At 37.0% G+C, this 20,137-nt stretch overlaps 1 protein-coding gene and 1 pseudogene across 1 annotated transcript in view; both read left to right on the top strand.

Annotated features, from left to right (window-relative positions):
* The window catches only part of spon1b (spondin 1b), a 59,852-nt gene that overhangs the window by 23,725 nt on the left and 15,990 nt on the right, over positions 1–20,137 (top strand). Inside the window, exon 7 of the mRNA XM_039648014.2 lies at positions 19,545–19,609. Coding sequence (XP_039503948.2) covers positions 19,545–19,609 — 65 coding nt within the window. The remainder of the gene's footprint in view (positions 1–19,544; positions 19,610–20,137) is intronic.
* Positions 1,271–2,221, top strand: LOC148965067 (uncharacterized; annotated as a pseudogene).

A 20,137-nucleotide genomic window follows, 5' to 3' on the forward strand; every position in this document is an offset into this window, starting at 1 on the left:
GGTGGATGATTTTTTTTATTTATTATTATTATTGGTATTTTCTATCAATATTTTTTTGATTGTGTGTTTGTGTGTGTCTTGGTCAATGTTATTGGATATTTAATTGGTCGTGTACATTTTTACGGTACCGTTATATTGTAATTAATTAATTAAAAATGAATTAAATTTAATAAATCGCATTTGTTGTTCTAATTATTTAATTTAAAATGAATTACTTTTAATTTGCATTGACATTATAACATGATAATGAATGATTACATCAGGGTGTTTGTCCAACGTAACATGTAACAAAAATAAAAAACACGGTATTTCCATAGTACACTTTAAAAAAAAACATGGTACTTTTTGGATGTGTTGCTAGTCTAAGCTGTATCGAACATTTCAGATGAGGCTTGCAGCAGTTTTTGCCTTCTAGCAGAAACTCACAGTCGTACCCATAATAGTCCCACTGCGGTCCTGTCAGACTGAGAGATGATTGGCTGTAGAGCTTCAAGATGAATGAGGGGGAAAGTGACAGGAGGTGGAAGACAGACTTCAACTCTGTGAAATGTGGACTGAGGAGATTGTTAAGGTCTTTCGTTTGGACAGTTTTGAAACATGTTTCACTAGATTCTTCACTATTACTCTTACAAATGGCTGGGTAGTGAAAATATCCAGAACTGGAGAATTATTAGAATTAAAGAATAATTAGAAATAGAAATTTTAACATTTGGTATCACTTGAGTTTCAAGAGGAGTATGAGGCGATACCACTTAGAGGTACTAAACTGATAAGAGCAAAATGCTTAAATTGGTATAGTTAAAAATAAAAAGGAATTAACCTATGGAAAGTCTAGAAAGATTCAGGGTAAAGAAACAAGTTATTTTGTGTGAACAACTAGAGTTTGGTTCATCCTTTGTTTAGATGTGCATTTTACCTTTGTGTGTGTGTGTGTGTGTGTGTGTGTGATTTAGCATTTAATTGGTTAACAGAATAGTTACCTTGAGCTGTGGTTCCTGTAAAATGCATTTTATCTTTCCTGTGTTGGGAAAGTACCTGTTTATTCAAAATGCTTTTTGTCTGAGTGACTGATTTTTCTGAGTGAAATCCGAAGTCTGGTGCTTTTCAAGTGTGGGCACCTCACAGTTAGAAAAACACTTGACAGTGAAAAACCACCTCGGCCAGTGAAGACTCCACAAAAGCCTGCCACAAAGAGGGAAAGATTACACCTGGGGGCCTACAGGAAACCAACTACCTGCCATCCATCCACCTGTCCATCCAACAAAGCAACATGGCTGGGTCCAAGTCACTCAAAGAGCTGAAAATCGAGCGAACAATAGTAAAGAGACTTTTTTCACGACTCACCAACCATAAAATGAGGACCCACATGGAGCTGTCTGGAAGATAACTTCAAAAGACTCACAGCTGGGGGCTCCAAAGTGATGGATGCAAATGAGGAGATTGAGGCTGCTTACATTGTGCAGTGCGAGGAGACTGATGCAGAGGGCGCACCTGAGTTATGCGACCAGCAGAGAGCCGACCTTGAGAACTGAGAAGACGGAGAAAGAGTGTGAGCAGAAGTTAAATGAGGTAAAGCACCTAATCCAAGAGACACGAGGGGCCTCATTTGGTGAGAGGGAACTGACCCTCACTCTAGAAACTGCAGAGGCAGAGTGTGAGACTGTCTCTTTCGCTCAGCCTGACACATCCCTGGAGGCATATGACTTAATACTCCACCATTTAGAGAGGCTGGTGCATAAAGACAAAGAAGCGCACCAGACCTGGAGCCGTTGGGCCCCTCTAGACGAGAAGCAAGATTTCAATCATCGCCTAACAAAGCTCGAAATCCTCCTTCCCAAGCTGGTGTCGGGGAAGGCCATCCTGATCCTGAGGACACCAACATCTTTCACAGCCCCTGTTGCTGCCATAAAGCTCAGAGCCACAGCTTTACCAAAGTTTACCGCCAACCAGCGTGAGTACTACAGATGCTGGAAAGAATGGGAGGCTCTGCAGAAGCAAGGCAAACCAACCGGATCCATGGAGGTGAAGAAATTCCAACCGCTTGATACCCTCGATGAAAGAGTGGCCAAAGATCTACGCTTGTACTTACACCTTAGCAGACGAGATCTTCAGAGTTCGACCCTGTCAAGGAGAAGACCAGGTTTCAAATAAAGTATGCCCGAACAAAGACGACCAAATCCTGCATCATCTGCGGAGACCCAAAGCACAAGAGAAATCTCTACATCTGCAGAAGGTTTAGAACCACCACAAAGCTTCTGGAGAAGAGGGATGCAGTGCAACAGCTTGGAGCCTGCAAGAGGTGCCTCGAAGTCCAAGAACTATTTACTTGTGTGGGAATCCAGAGTCCAGCGACTAACACCACTACCCACCACTAGTCCCTTGCCCAGACATCCGTCCCAAAGACCCAAGTCCGAGCTGAGGGGAGAAGGTACACCGAGGCCCAGGAAGAGTTCCTCTCTAAACTTTCACCTGAGCTAGCACAGATTCCTTCTGTAACATTGCATCCCGAGCATACAATTCCAGTGCAGCGAAGAGAGGCCTTCTGGAGGAGATTGGTCTGCACGTACCTCGTGATCCTGATGCTCCTTAACGTCACAGCCAATGATGGGCGAAGAATCGGGTCACTTATTGACCTGGCGTCCGACACAAATTATGTAACTCATAAAGCTGCAAGTGAACACTGGTCGTCCATGACGTCGGCGGAATGAAGGTGTTTGTCGCAACCAAGCGTTACCTCCTCAATATCTGTGTCAGCACTTTAAAAGGGACCCTCAAATCTCAACAGCTAGTCTGCCACCAGCTTGACAAAATTGCAGGAGTGCACAGACAGTTCATAGGTGTCTATAGGTGTATACACTCTAAAAAATGCTGGGTTGTTTCGACCCAAATTTGGGTCAAATATGGACAAACCCAAATGTTGGGTTAAAAAAGTTGAAAGTGAAAGTTGAAGTTGGGTTAAAATTTTAAATTAAATTTTGAACCCAACATTTGGGTTTGTCCATATTTGACCCAAATTTGGGTTGAAACAACCCAGCATTTTTTAGAGTGTATGCACGTATGCTATGTATTGATAAGCGAAGTTTGATTTAAATCCTAAAAAAATGTTCTTTCAAATTAAGTTGATTAACTAAACTGAAAAGTTTTCTAAGATGGCTTGATCACTTGTTTGATTCAAATTTAAATCAAGGTTCAGGGCGGTCTGGGCAGCTGGGTTTGTGCCGAGCCACATCTGTCGGGTCAGGAGATCCATCGCAGCTCTTTTTTCAGCCTGTCTCTGAAAAGAATTAGGGACAAAACCTGCACGTCAAAGAAACAGACTTTCCTGGAGGTGTCAGATGTCTTTAAGGTAGTGATGACACTTTAGTTGTGCTGTTTTGTCTCATCATTTTGAGCTGTGCCAGATGGCCACTTTAAGTGCTAAAATCAGAAGTATCTATGATCTCAATTAGTAGAAGACAAGTACGAATACTACTTTTAACTTGAATGTGTCATGTGTGAACCGATTACATTTCATATATGAATGTGGCTTTTATGAAGGTAATTTTGCTTCATTTATACCGCACAATATAAATAGTAAGTAGTAAACATTAACAATTATATAATATAAAAATAATAATTATTATTATAATACCACTTTATTGATAAAAAAAAAAAAAAGTTACGTTACCAATCAAAAGTTTTGGGTTGGTGAGATTTTTTGAATGTTTTTGAAAGAAGTCTCTTATGCTCTCCATTTATTTGATTAAAAAAAATACAGTAAAAACTGGAAACTTAATTTCTTTAATAAAAAAATCTTACTGACCCAAAACTTTTGAATGGCAGCAAATACCTCAATGTGGAGTAACTTTTTTTGTATTTGATTTGATTTGCACTGGAGTTAATGAAGCACCTAAGACCACAACAGACCATGTATTTGTTTGCATGCGTGTTGGGGTTGTCTTTGTGGTCAGGATCAGACAGATACTGTCAGCATCCACTGGTGGGTGAGCCTTTTGGCAGATCCGTTCTCCTGACCTGTTGGATCCTATCGCTCTCTCTCAGCTCTGAACTCATTTGGGTGTTGGCTGTGTCAGGTTTCATTAATAAATCAGCTGTCATTCAAGCAGAAAACATAGTTTGGCAGAAAATTCCATCAATGGCAGGGAAAGAGTTAAAGGGACGTTTCACCCAAAAATTCAAATTGACATTATTTACTCAGCCTCATGTTGTTTTAAACCTGTATGACTTACTTTCTTCTGTGGAACACAACATTTTCCAGTGATAACCAAAACTGTAAGGTACTAACATTCTGGTTGAGTAAATGACAGAACTGTAATTTGCAGAGTCTAATGCAGAGTCTTTGGTTTGCATATTCAAATTGGTGTCAGAGATCAAGTTTTAAGTCATTCATATTCATGATATAAGTGCTTGAGCAATGATCCAGATGACACGAATCATTTGGAGATAATGGCGGTGACAGTGAGGAAACTCTAAAAGGCCAATTGGCAGATTTATGCAGGAGAAACAACAATGGCTCGTCACTATCCTTATTAATTTACTCAAGAAATAATCAAGGTATTTAAATAGTAATTTATGCTAATTGGTGCTTCTGAAAATGTTGAGCTCAAGCATGTAGAGTGGTGCAGAAGCACATTATCTGGACAGGAAGGGGTTTGTTCTTGGCAAACAGTTTTCTTACCAAAGTGACTTTGAGAAAAGAAAGTTTGTATTACATAAGTGGCAATTACAAAAGAAGGTAGCTAAGGTTAAATGGCTATATCCAACATACGAATGAGAAGGTAATGCAATTACAAAGTGCTGATCCAGTCACAGTGCTAGATACAAGTTAGGTATAGCCTTTGTTGAAAAAAGAAATGCAAATGAAGCCTTTGTGTTAGTTTGCAAAGTAGTTGTGCGAGTAGAAATATTCAGGGATGAAAGGTTGTTGGTCCCAAGCTAATACATTTAAATTGTTTGCATAATTACATACTAACTATCTTGCTTTGATAGCTCTATTTTCCCTGGTTATTATATCAGAAAAAGTTTTGTTTCACTGAACTCGTCAGAGAGTGTGAGAAAAGCAATTTGAGAAGAGATAATGCTGATGCTTTTCTTTATATTTAAGGGAAATATAAGTTTATCCATGAAGTGTTAATGACTGCTTAATTTAGGCTACATTTGCAGCCTTATTATTTGCAACCATGTAACCCAGTTGTTTTTCAGTTATTTATTTGTTTTGGTTTTATTCATTTTATCTACTTATTCTTACACATTCAAATACTGCACATTATTGTCCTTATGTTGCCCGACCCCTTTAACGCCACACACGTCTTCTGGTTTGTATTTCTACAGCATGAAGGCACAGTAAGATCTTACGGATGAATGAGCCGCTCGTTTTTTAATCATCTCTGTCTACTGACACCTGTAATGACAAACTCTGCAAACATTACAATGCTTATGATAACTTTAGTTAAATCTACAACAAATAAATCCACGTTACCAGCTCTTTTACAGCGATGCCATCAAAATATTATGGAAGCTTGTTTCCGCCATAGAATGAAAAATATAAAAGGTAATTGCGACTTTTTATCTCACAATTCTGACTTTTTTTCCTCACAATTGCGAGTTTACTTCTCGCAATTCTGACATTATTTCTCAGAATTGCGAGATATACTGTAAAGTCAGAATTGCGTGATATAAAGTCGCAATTGCGAGATATAAAGTCGCAATTGCGAGATATAAAGTCAGAATTGTGAGATATAAAGTCAGAATTGCGAATTATAAAGTCAGAATTGCGAGATATAGTCGCAATTGCGAGATATAAAGTCAGAATTGCTAGATGCAAAGTCGCAATTGCGTGTTATAAAGTCAGAAATGCGAGATATAAAGTCAGAATTGTGAGATTTAAACTGTTCTGAGGGGGATCTTTTTTTCCCCTTAGAATTGGCCTGATAACTCGCAATTGCGAGTTTAAATCTCACAATTCTGAGAAAAGATGCAAATGTGAGGAAAAAGTCAGAATTGTGAGTTAAAAAGTCACTTTTTTTCTCAGAATTGCAACTTTATATCTCACAATTCTGACTCTATATCTCGCAATTCTGACTTTATATCTCGCAATTCTGACTTTATATCACCCAAAACTCGCAATTGTGAGAAAAAAAGTCAGAATTTTGAGATAAAAAGTCACAATTATTTTTTTTATTTTTATATTCAGTGACGGAAACAAGTTTCCATAAAATACACAGAGCTACCTCAAAAAAACAGAAGTTCAATGACAAATAAATTCTAAAAATGTCTGCATGCTCGTTTCTCTGGTGCATAAGTCTAAATGCAAAAATCTTCATGACTTTATGGTTTACTTACCATGTCACCTTTCTGTGTCCTGAGTTTATATTTTCTTTAGCAAAATCGGACATCACTCTTTTTAGCCTGCAGCTAATCTGGGATCCCTAGCCTGACAATGAAGAATTGCCTCAGAGGAGCTAGCGATAAGCCGCACGATTAGCTATCTGATCTGCATGCTCATTAGATGGTGAAGGATCGCTTCTTTAACAAGATTAAACCAATGAATATGCATCACACAGCCCTGAGGGCGATTCATAAAAATGCATCCCGATGTTAAACGTTTATTTTAATAACCTTTACCTCAACCCCCAAATGACAACAGCACACCAAAACCCAACACCACACACCTGTTGTTAAATGTGAGAAAATTCCAAATGAATTGCCCTGTGGTCCAACACGTATGCAATCAATATCACGCCAGCCATATGAATTAGCAATTACGTCTGAACTTTTCGCTCGGGGGGCTCTGTGGCATGGCATTTGGAAAACAAAATGATTAAACATCGCTTTTTTTTCTCCCAATAGCCTTTCTTTTCATTTTTGTTTAATCATTTTATTGAACGTACGTTTTTAAAGTGGGAGGTATCAGACTCCTCTCATACAAGAGAAACTAATTACAAACAAGATACAAAAACACCCATAGAAAATGAAAGTCTGTGGGGCTTCAAGACATGAAATCTGAAGATTGTTTACCTGTTTGGTCAAATGGTTTGTGCGGAGTAGATGATTTGTTTTTGATTGTAATCTTTGGATTAATGTCCTCAAAATCCAAAAGAATGTATTCCCATCTTGGTTAATCTTGCCTGAGGTATATGTGTGTTATCATGTCTGCTTTTATAAGCGTGATGGAGACAGTTATGGCTTTTTCACATCAAAGAAGATTTACTGGAATTGTCACTGTAGCACATATGGAAAGTGATATCTTATCGGTCTTATCCTCCATGCACGGCATAGCTGACGTCTTTATAATACGTTGACTCTGTTTTTATACATTGTTGTGGAGTAACTACATAAACAAAATTGTTGTAACTTGCCAGCAACAAGCTACTTTTTCAAATAAGACTTTTTTGTGTGTTTTTTAATCATATTTTATTATGAGGTGGTCATCAAATGCATTTCATTCTAGCATTTGACAGTCCGTTCATTTTCTGTACAGGTCATTCAAATGAACAGTTCACTGATCAAATAAACCATTTACTTATTCATTTTAAGCTTGGATCTTCCATTTTGATGTTGTTTGGTAGGTTTTTTTTGCTTCTGTTGTATAAATTAGATACATTTATTTAATAAACATCTAATAAATTATTGCAAAATTGAGTTAATTTTAATACTCCAGTGCTAATTGTTTTTTGCCAGATAAATTAGCTAATTTATTAGCTAGTTTATCTGATGTTTTATGTATTTGTAACGAGGTTCAGATGTTGAAGAAAAAGGCGGAAACCGGCGAACATTTAAACAATTTTTTATTAATAAATAAAAAAATAAAAAAATGAAAGTATAAGCCAGCAGCTCCTCATGGACGACTGCTTGGTTACACAAAACAGAAACAAAACACAACATAAAATCTGGCCTGTTCCTCTCTCATCCTTCACTATCGTCGCTCCTCCTTTATGCTTCCGCTTCTCCGTGAGAGATATGAGATCGGTGCGTCGCGCAGGTGTCGCTCATTTATGTCACTCTGATATGGCCTGTGATATAATGCATAGTTAGGCTTAACTCAGATTCATAGAAAATTGACATCAATCTAGTTTCAGTCCAAAGTGTTGGTCATTTGAAAACAAATGAAAGTGTGGCTTAAAATTTGGTCCATTCTTTTGTTTTTTTCTTATTCTTTCGTTTACCTAATGCTTTCAGAAACCTTAAAAGGGGGAATCTCCCACCATTGGCGGTTTCATTGTCCTCATCTTGAATGGGGGGGGGGGGGGCATAAAGGTTCACTGGGGTTTTCATTAATCCTCCATCTTAATTGCTTGACTCTGTTACCTTACGTGTCACTTCCTATTAGCCGCGTTTGGATGTCTAATGTGCGGAAGACAAGATAATTACGGTGAGATGCTTGGGTAGTGCACAACATAGAGGAAAGGTTATTTGCATCTGTATGGAGCCTGGCTGCCATAGACCTACTAAGTGTTACGTCTGAATGTACTGCTAATACATTTAGCTTGAGTTATACATGCAAGCTGAACTTTCCTAGCTAAAAAAACTTATCTTATAGATAAACTTAACTTATAAATCTTATCTATTTATATACGTTTTATTTACACTTTTAATTTTTTATTTTTACACTGTTTTTTTTTGTATTTATTAAATACTTCTCATTTTTAATGTTGTGTAAAAAAAGTTACAGAAGGTTTTTGCAAGTTGGAAAAAGCAGATTTTGACCAGAAAACTAATTCTGATTTTTACAGTTTACGTAATCTTCACAGAGGGCCTATTCCAAGAAGATAACACACAAAATTAAAGCTTTGAACAATGTTATTAAAAAGGCTAACGTACATTTTAGTCATCCGTTAAATTTAAAGATAAATTTGGTGCTCAGAACAGGAGATACAATTTATCTCTTTGTGTTAGCAATTTATTTTGGAAGCTCATGAACAAACAAACTTTTTGGCACTGCAGCATTTTCTGAAGAGTTTATTGGAAGTGCTTTTGTTATTATTCAACGCTTTCGACTGGGTCTTGCCTCCACCCATGTCCAAATTAAGATAACATAAACTTCAGTGTGTTCTCATATTGCAGATGTCCTACAAGTCTTTCAGAGGAACTTTGTTGTAAGTCTTCAAGCTTGCTGAGGTCAGCAGGTCTATTTCCCTGCCAAGTAGGTCTATTCCCTGGGCCGGCGGGAGGTCGGAAACTAATTACAGAGCACAGGGCAACGAAAAGTCAACTCATTTTCTTCCACCTCCTTATTGGTAGTTGCACTTCAGGGTGTTGGTATAGCAACGGACATTGACGGATACGCTTTTGCCATAATGGATTTGTCAAATAAAGCTTGTTGCACTTTATACAATTCTTTTTTCGGTCAACACACACACAAATTGCACACTCCTAGGTGGCTCTAACCTACAATATGATAACATAAGCTTGGAATATGTCTCCAAGCCTAATAGAGCAATTACTTTTTGTAACACAGTGACCTGAACATAAATGTGCCAACCAAGATGCAGAAATTGGTGACTTTTAAAGGTCTATAGATTTTAAGGTGGCAGCTGCCCAATTAGTAATATATCATCCTCTGAATTTTTGCCATCTGGACTTGCACAAATGAGAACCACGGCTCATGTTGCTAAGCTACATGGCAACATCTGCAGTTATTCCATTTTTTGTTTGTCTAATTGGATTGAGTTTAAGTCTGAGTGCTAATGAGTGTAGGAACAATGGCTGGAAATCAAGTGATACATGCCGGCGTGTCGTCTTCGAATAATAAAGTGTAATTGGAAAGACAGATTATAATGAATCTGGCTTTTTAGAGCCAATTAAACTTTATTCAACCTATAAACATTTCAGCATCTATGTTTTGTTTAATTACACATCTGTTAGAGTTAATTTCAATCACAACAAGAGTGAACTAACATGATTGTCTCTTATAATTAAATTCAAGTTAGCTGAAAATATTGAAGATTGATGTTGTGATTTAAATACAAATAAAATCCGAAATGAACTTGCATTTATTGTCTATTCTATAAAACAGGTGGCATTTTGGCAAATTTTGTTTACAAATATTTATTTTCACATTATTCACATTTTGATGCAGAAATCAAAAAAATATCAGAATAACTTAATTCAGTTATAAATTAGTTTTCAGTAGGAAAACAGCATTACATGACAGCATTATTTTTCAAGTACAAAACCAGTATTTCCAGTCAATATATTATACTGACATATGAAATTCAAGGCTGATTGACTTAATCAAAAATTCATGGCTGACCTTCCACTTCACAAAAAGTCAGACTTGGTGATTAGCAATGTGAAACTTTGACACACTGCAGTTAAAGGGACAATATGTAATTTTCCGCTAAAGGTTGCTTATTCTAAACAAAGCCGTAGGTTGATGACGCCATGATTTCGCGGAATCATGGGAGTTTTTATCTTTACCTCTACAGCTGGTGGAAAAGAATCCGATGGGATTTTGGGCAGAAATCATGTTCATGGATGAGCTAATGTATTAAAAATATATTAAAGTTACTGTAATATGAGGCAGAGTGGGGCTGAAAGTCACTGGAGCAGTACGAGGCTGCTGGAGCACAGCTCTCATTAAAGGGTAACTAAACCCTAAACCAACTTTTTTTAGGTAATCTGTAAGAATGGGGCTTTTTAAATGCTGATCATTGATTCGAGTAATTTTTTTAACATTTGGGTATAAAGTATTTTATTTCTACAATATATGGTATAAAAACGTCTTAGTGCTGCCCTCTTCAGGTTGAACGGTGGCTACTGCAGTTGAATTTTCCTATTGGATGTTCCGCACTTTGTGACGTACGCAGGTTTCAGCTCACCACGCCCTTTGTACGAGCCACCACGCTCTCGGCAGTTTAAAAACCATCTTATTTCGTGAAAACCACAGCGAGTCAAGAGTGGGAATTACGAGTTTTGAAAACGATCAGGATAGAGCATTGTAGCATCTCGTTCATCTCGTTAGCATAGCATTTATATAGTTATTTAGATTATTTTGTGTAGCCTAGTTATTAGTTAGTAGCATAGTACAGTTAGGACGTAAACTTTGGTTTGGACCTTGGTGCGGACTTTCAGGTGTGAAAACGCCCTAAATCACAGTTGTTGTGTAAATTAATGTAAATTAATGTTCAATTAGTTGAAAATGTGTAAATGTCACCTTTAATTCTGTAATTTTTTTTTAGAGGTGCTGCTGGGAAAATATCTCTGCTCACTTATGGCCGAATCCACTGATTAATGAAGTGCTCAGAAGATGATTTTACAGCTTTGCAGTTGCTCTTTCAAAGCTCATGATAGCTAATGGAGTTCTCAGTTTTATGCCATTTATGTTTTAGGTGTTTTTCATAAAAATGCTTAAAAATAAAAGCAAATGATTGACCGACAATAAGAATTTAGAGCTATAAAATGATTGTGAATAGCATTGCTAGATGATTTTATTTTGGAGGAGTCTGATTTAAAAGTATTGTTTAATTGAAGGAAAATATCTCTTTTATTTTGAGATATTGCTTGAAAAATTTTCAAAATGTGAAATCCTATAAACCTTTTTAAGCTCCATTTAAGACCATTTTATTATCTAAATCTGTGGAAAACATTCATAATGGGACTTTAAATAACACATAAACCAATACACCGATCAGAAGAACCAATGGATCCTAAAGATCAAGTTGCTGTATCTATTTTTAAAAGACTGTTTGAAACTTATACATTGAAAGTTGAAGAAGATCCTGTGTGGGATAGCTCTGATATTTTAAATGCCAGTGAGTAGTGACATTTTCCCGGTGCCTGCCGGCTGTTGGCCTCACCTCTCCTTCATCACTGACAGACTGAACAACCGAGAATTTTATATGGAGACTTTCAACTGAAACAATGCCTCAGCCCCGATTGGAGGTTATTATAGGCAAAATGGAGAGAGAGTTTAAAAATACATTTGTTATATAAATGTCTTGTTTTGTTCATTTAGAAATACTGTAGGATTGACAAAATCCATAAGACAGCCCTATACAGTGAGGGAAAGATAGAGCGAGGGAGAAAGAGAGAGCGAGAGGCTGAATGTTATCTCATTTTCTCCTGTCTTGCGTTTCCCAGGATTACATTAAAGCCTGGATGGGGATCCAGTAAGAGTTGGTTATTATTAGCTTATTTCCCTCTTGCGTTTTAGCAGTATTACCATAAACACTGTCAACTCTTCTCCCACTGTAAACGCAGCAACAAAGGGCCCCCAACCCCTGGATGAAATTATGAGCTCTTTTGATGTAGCAATTTTGAGCCTGATAAAAAGGGGCGATCAAGCTTTGTTTTCATTCATTTGATCTGAATAGTTGGTGTGTTGCTTGGCATCCCTTTCATGTCAGAATTATTAATTGTCTTCACCTGTATAATTTTTTTCCATGTTATTATGATTTTATTTTGAACTTACAGGACTTATAGGGCTTACAGGAGACGGGGGCTAATTATCACGAATGGAATTTATACATTTCCCAAGGTCTATATTTCAGTAACTATACGATTTTTAGACAAAAGTTTAATTACATATTTATATACGCATATATCTGCACTGCTGCTGATGATGGTTATTGCTGCTGCAGAGCAAGTATGGACGGGTTACTGCTCATAAATACGCAGACACACTGCTGTGAGCATGTTGCACACAAAGATCCCGTAGCAGATCTTGGCAGGTGGAGCTGGGGGAGGTGGAGGGTTTCAGAGGAACTATACAGCAAACATTGAACCAGACTATTTCAATTTTTAGCAAGGAATTTCATACAACTTACTGAAATCCATATAACGTCTCATGTAATCGCTCAATCAGTGTTTCAACCATGGAAAGACTTCAATATTCCGCTAGAAAAAATAACTCTAGTGCATTTTGATATGCACTATAGTGCATATACTATAGTGTATATATACTTCATATTCATTGTATTTTTACTTAACCTGTTTGAATAAATCCATCATGTTTTTGATGATCCGTTCACAATTTAATTTTTATATTTTTAAAAAATTAGTAAAACCATAATCATGCCATTTAAAAAAATCCTTGAAAAAGCTTTTCCTTGTATAGTTTACTGCATTAGATGAGAGATATTTGTATCCTTGAGAAAATTTGCCATGTAATCCTGATACATACCCAAATACTCAATATTAAATCGCAAGGTTGTGAATGAAAATCAAATAGAATTCTGCAAATTGTTTCAATACTCATCAATACTCAGTGTGTGTGTGTGTGTGTGTATAGTCCTCTCTCTCTATATATATATATATATATATATATATATTGGATCTTGTTCTGCATACAGTGCCCATACAGTGCACCAACCATTCACTATGACATCTTTATTTTTAGCGTTTCTTACAGTGCAAGTAGTTTCTATTGATTTAGCCTTATCTCCATTTTGAAAGTCGCATTAGTCATTAACCAGCAAAGTTACAGAGAAAAGCATTCTCATTAAACTTTTTTTCTCTTCTTTTAAACAATTCCAGATCTGTTGCTGATTAAGTGAGCCTTTGTGTAATGGACTTGAAACAACCAAGGACTTTTTGCTAGTGTGAAATCAAGCACTTTTCAGCAGATCCATGCAGAAGATTGTGAATTTGTGAACAATAGCCTATAGGGATTTACAGAGACTTCTTATTGAGTACAGCCAATTAACAATAATGTGTGCCAAAAAGACCACCAAAAATAATGCCAAACTATATATATACTGTATATATAAACCTGTAAACCAAAGACAGCTTCCAATTAAATAAAGCCTTTGTCTTTAGTTTCTACAAGAATTTATGCGGCTGACCAGATAGAAGTTTTCTACAGTATATGCCTGTGAGTTGCTTATGATAATAATTTTAAACTTTTGGCACTGAAGTACAACAAAGGCTTGAACTCGAACCTGTAATTCCCAAAATAAAGAGCATCTACAAAATAGGCTAAAAAATGATGAAATATTCACATTAGCATTTGTGCATGATTGGACATTTATTTTCTATTAATTTACATCATGTGTGTGTTTTAAAGAACCTCTTTATAAGAACTCTTTAAGGCTGAAATCAGTTAGATGTGAAAACAAAAAGTGCAGAAGCTTTGCAAATGTGACACTGAGTTGTTAGTTCTGACTGACAGCTCTCTGAGCACAACTCAATTACTGCCACCACGCCACACTCGTTTCGGCAGCAGCTGATGGATACGTCCTGCGGGGATTGTGGTCACGGGCGGCACAGGGCACAATGGTCCGATCAAGGTTAAGATTACCAATGATTCAGAGCTAAAAGGCAACACAAAAGTGCCGGTAATGTACTAGGACTGTTGAAGGATTATTCTGAACGGAGGTTATTGGGTGATAAGTAGCAGTGACTCTGAAAGAAGCGGGTGTAAATTGGAAAAAGTGATTCAGAGGAGAACTTCAGTACACGCTTGTCTAGCTCTAGACGACTGGTAATTGATGTTTGCCAAACGAGTGGCACTTCCAGAAAACTCAATATTTTTCATTGTCACTCTCCATCTTCTCTCATTTCTCTGTGTGTGTGGCATGGTCCGTTTAGCTGGTCGATCAATGTCATGACTCTGATGATGTTTTTTTGTTTTCAAAAATGCATTAAAAATGCAATTTGTGAATAAAATAACTTTAAAACACATCTTCTATGATGAACATGATTTTAATATCTGAATTAAAATTCATTTTGATATTTTATTTTTATTTTATTTTAACTGTTGTAAAATGTAATGATGAAAAAGCCTCATTAGAGAATGAATGTTTTTCTAAGGAAACCCTTATGTTATTATTTCAAATTCAAAAAAAAGTAGACATAAGATATTATAAATATATTAAAAAGAAGGCATTTAGATTGTACAATGTCATTAAACCCTCTACAAATTTAGTGATATTTACTATATGAAAAAAATCTACTTTGTAAAATAATTATTTAATTTAATTAGCCTATTTAAAGGGATACTTCACCTCTGGAAAGATGAATGTGTACTTAAAATGGGTCATTATGTATCAATTTGGAGCTTTCTAGACTCCAAAGACTCCAAAGAAATGTATTTATGTGGATGAAAGACAACAACTCCCAGAATGTACTTGCTTCGCTGCCCTAGGAGGCCACGCCTACCGGTAAAAGAGCGCAGTAGGTAAACGACAAGTCTAGTGAGTCTCCGTGATGAGTCTGCCCGGGATTTCGAGATCACCCAAAATCTCCGGGATTCGGCTTTTGCGTTCTACAGTCGCCCATATTTTCTGTATCTTATTTATCATTGACCCAGATGCCATAACTAAATGGGCCGAAAGGCATCTTTCTCCATTGATGGTCATTCAACAGCAGCCGTTGGTAATATGTGATGCATGCCTTGTCAATCGGTTGTGCCGTGTGCTTATATGAGACTCTTTTGAAGCCTGGAGAAATGGAAAGAGGTATATGACCTTCCCCGAGGCATTTCTCCAAGAACCCTCTGAGACCCTTTGGCTTCTCAGCAGTCACACTCCTCTACCTCTCATCCTTTGTTCCTCTCCTCTTCTGTCTCGCTCCATCCCTCCCGGCAATTTGGTCAGGGTCAGTTTGGGGCGACGGTCTGTGAAGTGTAAAACCCGTTTTCAGAAACAGCAGCCAGGGACCCAGAGTGACACAGTTCTCATTTGCTGCACAGCACGGATGGGCCCACAAGCAAATTCACTGTGTGCAAATGAAAGTCAACAGTTGTCCTTCTTATCCAGCGTCTTGAGGCAAGACACGACAGGTGAATATGATACAACAATGAATAGATATCACCATACTTACACCACCATTACAAGGTTTTTTTTAAAATGTTTTGTTTAAACATGCAATTATTTAATTAAATGTGAACATTAGATAAAGCTAGAGTTTGATAAAGATAAAGACATATTATATAAAATATAAAATTGTATATAAAATAAAAAATATAATTATAATATAATTAAACATAATTATAATAATTATAATAATAACAATTATTATTATAATAATATATAATTATTATAATAATTACTATAATTATATATATATATATATATTATAATAATTATATATTTTATATAATATAATATAATTTTATATTTTATATATAAAATATAACATTTTTATATACAATTATAAAAACCTTTAACTCTTATAATAAGAGTTAAAGGTTTTTACAGAAGGGATTTTTGGGAGCTCTCTTTTTATCACTCCATACATCTGAAAATACTGTAATATTTTTTTTAAAATAAAATGTTATATAAATCAGGCAAATTTTATATGAACAAGCCCTTCTGTAAAACTCTTTAGAGATAAAGAGACTCTTTAGAGACTCTTTAGGAATAAAACTGAAAAGTTTGGTCTATAGTTTTGGTTTTGCCTGTAATGTTTTGCATTAATGAAAAAATTCACCTAAATATTACAATTCTCGCATAGTTTACATTGTCATTCACTCTCATGTGACAAACCTGTGTTCTGTGGAACATAAAGAAGATAACCGAATTTTGGGTGTACTACTCTCCCTTTAAACACTGTCTTTAGCATTCATACTGCGATACACAGGTAATCTGCATCCGCAAAACAAACAGGCCAGTGCGTGTGACCTGTATGTGAATGTGAGCGAGCTGTCCGAAGGATTGAGAAAAAGTTTGGGACCAAATCACCAAAGCAAAACCAGAAGTGCACTTGCCTCAGTGTGATAAAAGTTGAATTGAAGATAGACATGTTCTTTACAGCAGCCTTTAGGGAGCTGTAAACTCTCTCAAAGATTGAAAAATTGCCAGCCACCCTTGAGCAAAATGTCTTTCTGTTTTCTTCATGCTTCTCTGGTACATCCCTCCTTAAAATCCTCCAGGAGGTTAAAAAAAAAAAAAAACTTCAGAGGAACTTAGTTTCTGGCCCAGATGTATTATTATTATTTTGCACCCCAATCGATGGTCATGTTCAGAGCACTGGACCGGTTTGTTTTTTTGGTTCAGCGGTTTGGCGATTTCCTTTGAGATTTCGCTCCCAGGTTGTCAACCTAAGTACACTTGATAAATCCTCAGAATAAGCAGAAGTGAAGTCCATTTGGCCCATTTCATTTCATTTTCTTTTTGGTTCCAATGCGAAAGAAACTTCCAGAGTGGTGGGCCGTAAATTATCATCCTCAAGCATGTGCGGCACCATCTGCCTCTTTGAAATATATTCATCAATTTGGCCAATTAGCAGATTAATTGCTTAATTACTTCGAGGCAGCTGTGTATTTCTCACAAAAATGGCAACAATGCCAGAACGAAGTCTCTTCACAATCTTACTTCGTTGGTAGCAGCTGTTATTAAATTTCTGTTGCAAAGTGGGTCTATTGTTGAACCAGTTAGTGCGTCGATAAATATAGAAGTTGAATGCACAACAATATGTCTCTGTTGACCCGTGTGGCCTGCGTGTGCTATTTCCGAGGGTAAATGCAGTAACAGCAAATTTACTTTTAGTGCACTTGACCTAAACTGATGGCTGTTTTTAAACTCCCAAACAAAATCTACATGAAACGATCCAATGAGCATTGAGTAAGCAAGTGAATATAGATTTTTATGCTGCTTTGTATCGCTTGTCTTGGCGCTAATGTAATTCACCCAGGCCATTAGGAATGTACAAACTCGCTTTGTACGTCTGTTTGATGTTGGGCGGCAAACTGTGAGTGTGGATACTTTCCTCACTCAGCTAGCATCAAAAGAGCATTTGCCACCAGCATGTTAATTTTTCAGTAGTCTCATTTTCCTTGATCTGACGGAAGAGTTTTTGTGAGGACGTTTGTAATGACAGGTCGCTCGTTGCCTATAGACTGAGGTTAAGCCAGGGGTCTCAGAGACACTTCACAGGCCAAATTCAATGGCTTTTGACACTCCTGACCAAACCTGAATCTATATACTGAACGGTATTTGGAACGTAAAACGTATAACATACCAGTTATACGATGCCTTCAAAGGTAACAAAAAAGAAAACTTATTTTCTTATAAAAGGCCTCTATTCGAATTTAAAGGGATAGTTCACTTTGAAATTCATTTTTGATATGTTTTAACTTACCTCAAGGGCATCCAAGATGTAGGTGTCTTTGTTTCCGCAGTATTTTCAATTGTGACATTTTTCGGTCAAACCGGTGTTGTCTGTCATTCATATAATGCAGGTTTAGGGGGTCCACCTCAAAGAGCATGCACAGAGAAGTCAAAATTAAACATGATTTAATGACTCATTAATGTGTGTACACATTGATGGCCTAAGACATGAAACGAGCGGTTTGTGTGAGAAAACGAACAGAATTTATATCGTTTTTACCACTTGTTAACAGCTATGTCGAACTGATCTGAACCAGATGTCCAACTGAACCGAACTGAACCATGTCCAATGTTACGCCGGAAGTGATCTCTCGCGCGTCTACGTCAAGCATTGTTTGCGGAGATTTCGGAAGTTTTACCTTTCACTAGACATATTTAGATATACAAATCGCAATGGAAGACGATTTCGATATATCTAAATATGTTTAGTGAAAGGTAAAACTTCCGAAATCTCTGCAAACAATGCGTGACATCACTTCCGGCGGAACGTCTGGAGACGGTTCAGTTCGGTTCAGTTGGACATGATTCAGATCAGTTCGATAGCTGTTAACAAGAGGTAAAAACGATATAAATACTGTTCGTTTTCTCACACAAACTGCTCGTTTCGTGTCTTAGGCCATCAATGTGTACTTACATTTACGAGTCATTAAATCAGGTTTAATTTTTACTTCTCTGTGCATGCTCTTTGAGGTGGACCCCCTAAACCTGCATTATATGAATGACAGACAACACCGGTTTGACCGAAAAATGTCAAAATTGAAAATACTGTGGAAACATCTTGGCTGCCCTTCAGGTAAGCTAAAACATATCAAAAATTCATTTCAAAGTGAACTATCCCTTTATACTAAACGTTCTCTCAGTGTGCACTGTGCAGTACATTATCAGACAGAGGTCATGAACTGATATGGCACAATCTCAATTATTGCGTGAGTATTGCACCTGAAACTGTCAGCGGTAACTGGTACCTTCAGGATCCTGTCTGAATGTTGGAACAGATTGTCAGACACTTCTTTCAGCCCCCAGCATCCCCTGATGAACACGCACAGGGCTTTTTCTGTGCCTTTCGATCTCTTGTCTGTTGCTTTCGTCTCAATCATGCTCTCTTGCTTTCTTTGTGTCTTTGACTGTTCTTTACTAATGAGGTTTTATTGCAGCTATTTCTTTTTGTCCTCAGTGAAGTATTGTTAAAGCATGGTGTCTTTTTCCCTTGGGGCCAGGTATCACATAATAACAACTGGATCAGTGCTCCAAACAATAGCAGGAATCTTAAACGCACAACCAGAAGTGAAGTATTGTCATGGATATAATATTTTCAGAGGTTTAGGGAGAGAAATAAAGCATGGAAAAGAAACTTTTCTTTTCTAGATAAATTGAAGAAAGTAGAATACAAAATCCTTGCTGTTTTGTCTCAGCGCACTTGTCATTCTATATATAGGATGCAAGGTTATTCAAATTCTCTTTTTCTGTCTGTTTCTCTCTGTCTGTCTCTCTCAGGGTGATGATGTTATGACAGTTATCAAAACCAAAGCCCAGTGGCCCGCCTGGCAGCCTCTTAACGTGTAAGTTTCCATCTCTTTTGTACTTTTACGTTTATATTGAGGCCCCAAAAAGTATTTTGGTACATTAGCCACACTTAAAAAAGTAGGAATTTTATTGAATTAGCCCATATGACAAAGTGTAAAACCAAGTGTGACTTTGTGTATGGTAGTGTACGTTTCCAAATCTGTCCATTGTGTTCTCTCTCTTGGGTGAGTATTTTTTAGTGGAAAACAACAAGGTCTGGTTCATGACAAAAAAAAACCTCTCTTCAGCACCTGCTGGGTATGTAGATGTTTCTTTCCCGCTCACTAACGAGGCGGTTAATATTTTATGTGCGGTTTTGTTTAGCGAAGGCTTCCGTTTTTTTGATGAGAGTAGCATTTCCCCCGTGGTGCTTTTGCGATTGAGGTTAATGGCCTCCCTCCAGCTCCAATACATCAGGACATTCTCTTGACCTATTTTAACATCAGACTGTCAATTACCACAACCAATTTACCCCATGAAGAGGAAATGGAATGGCAGAAGCTAATTATTTCTAAGCATAAGTC

Source organism: Pimephales promelas, chromosome 25, assembly GCF_988280905.1.
Source record: "Pimephales promelas chromosome 25, fPimPro1.hap1.1, whole genome shotgun sequence".
Lineage (NCBI taxonomy): Eukaryota > Metazoa > Chordata > Actinopteri > Cypriniformes > Leuciscidae > Pimephales > Pimephales promelas.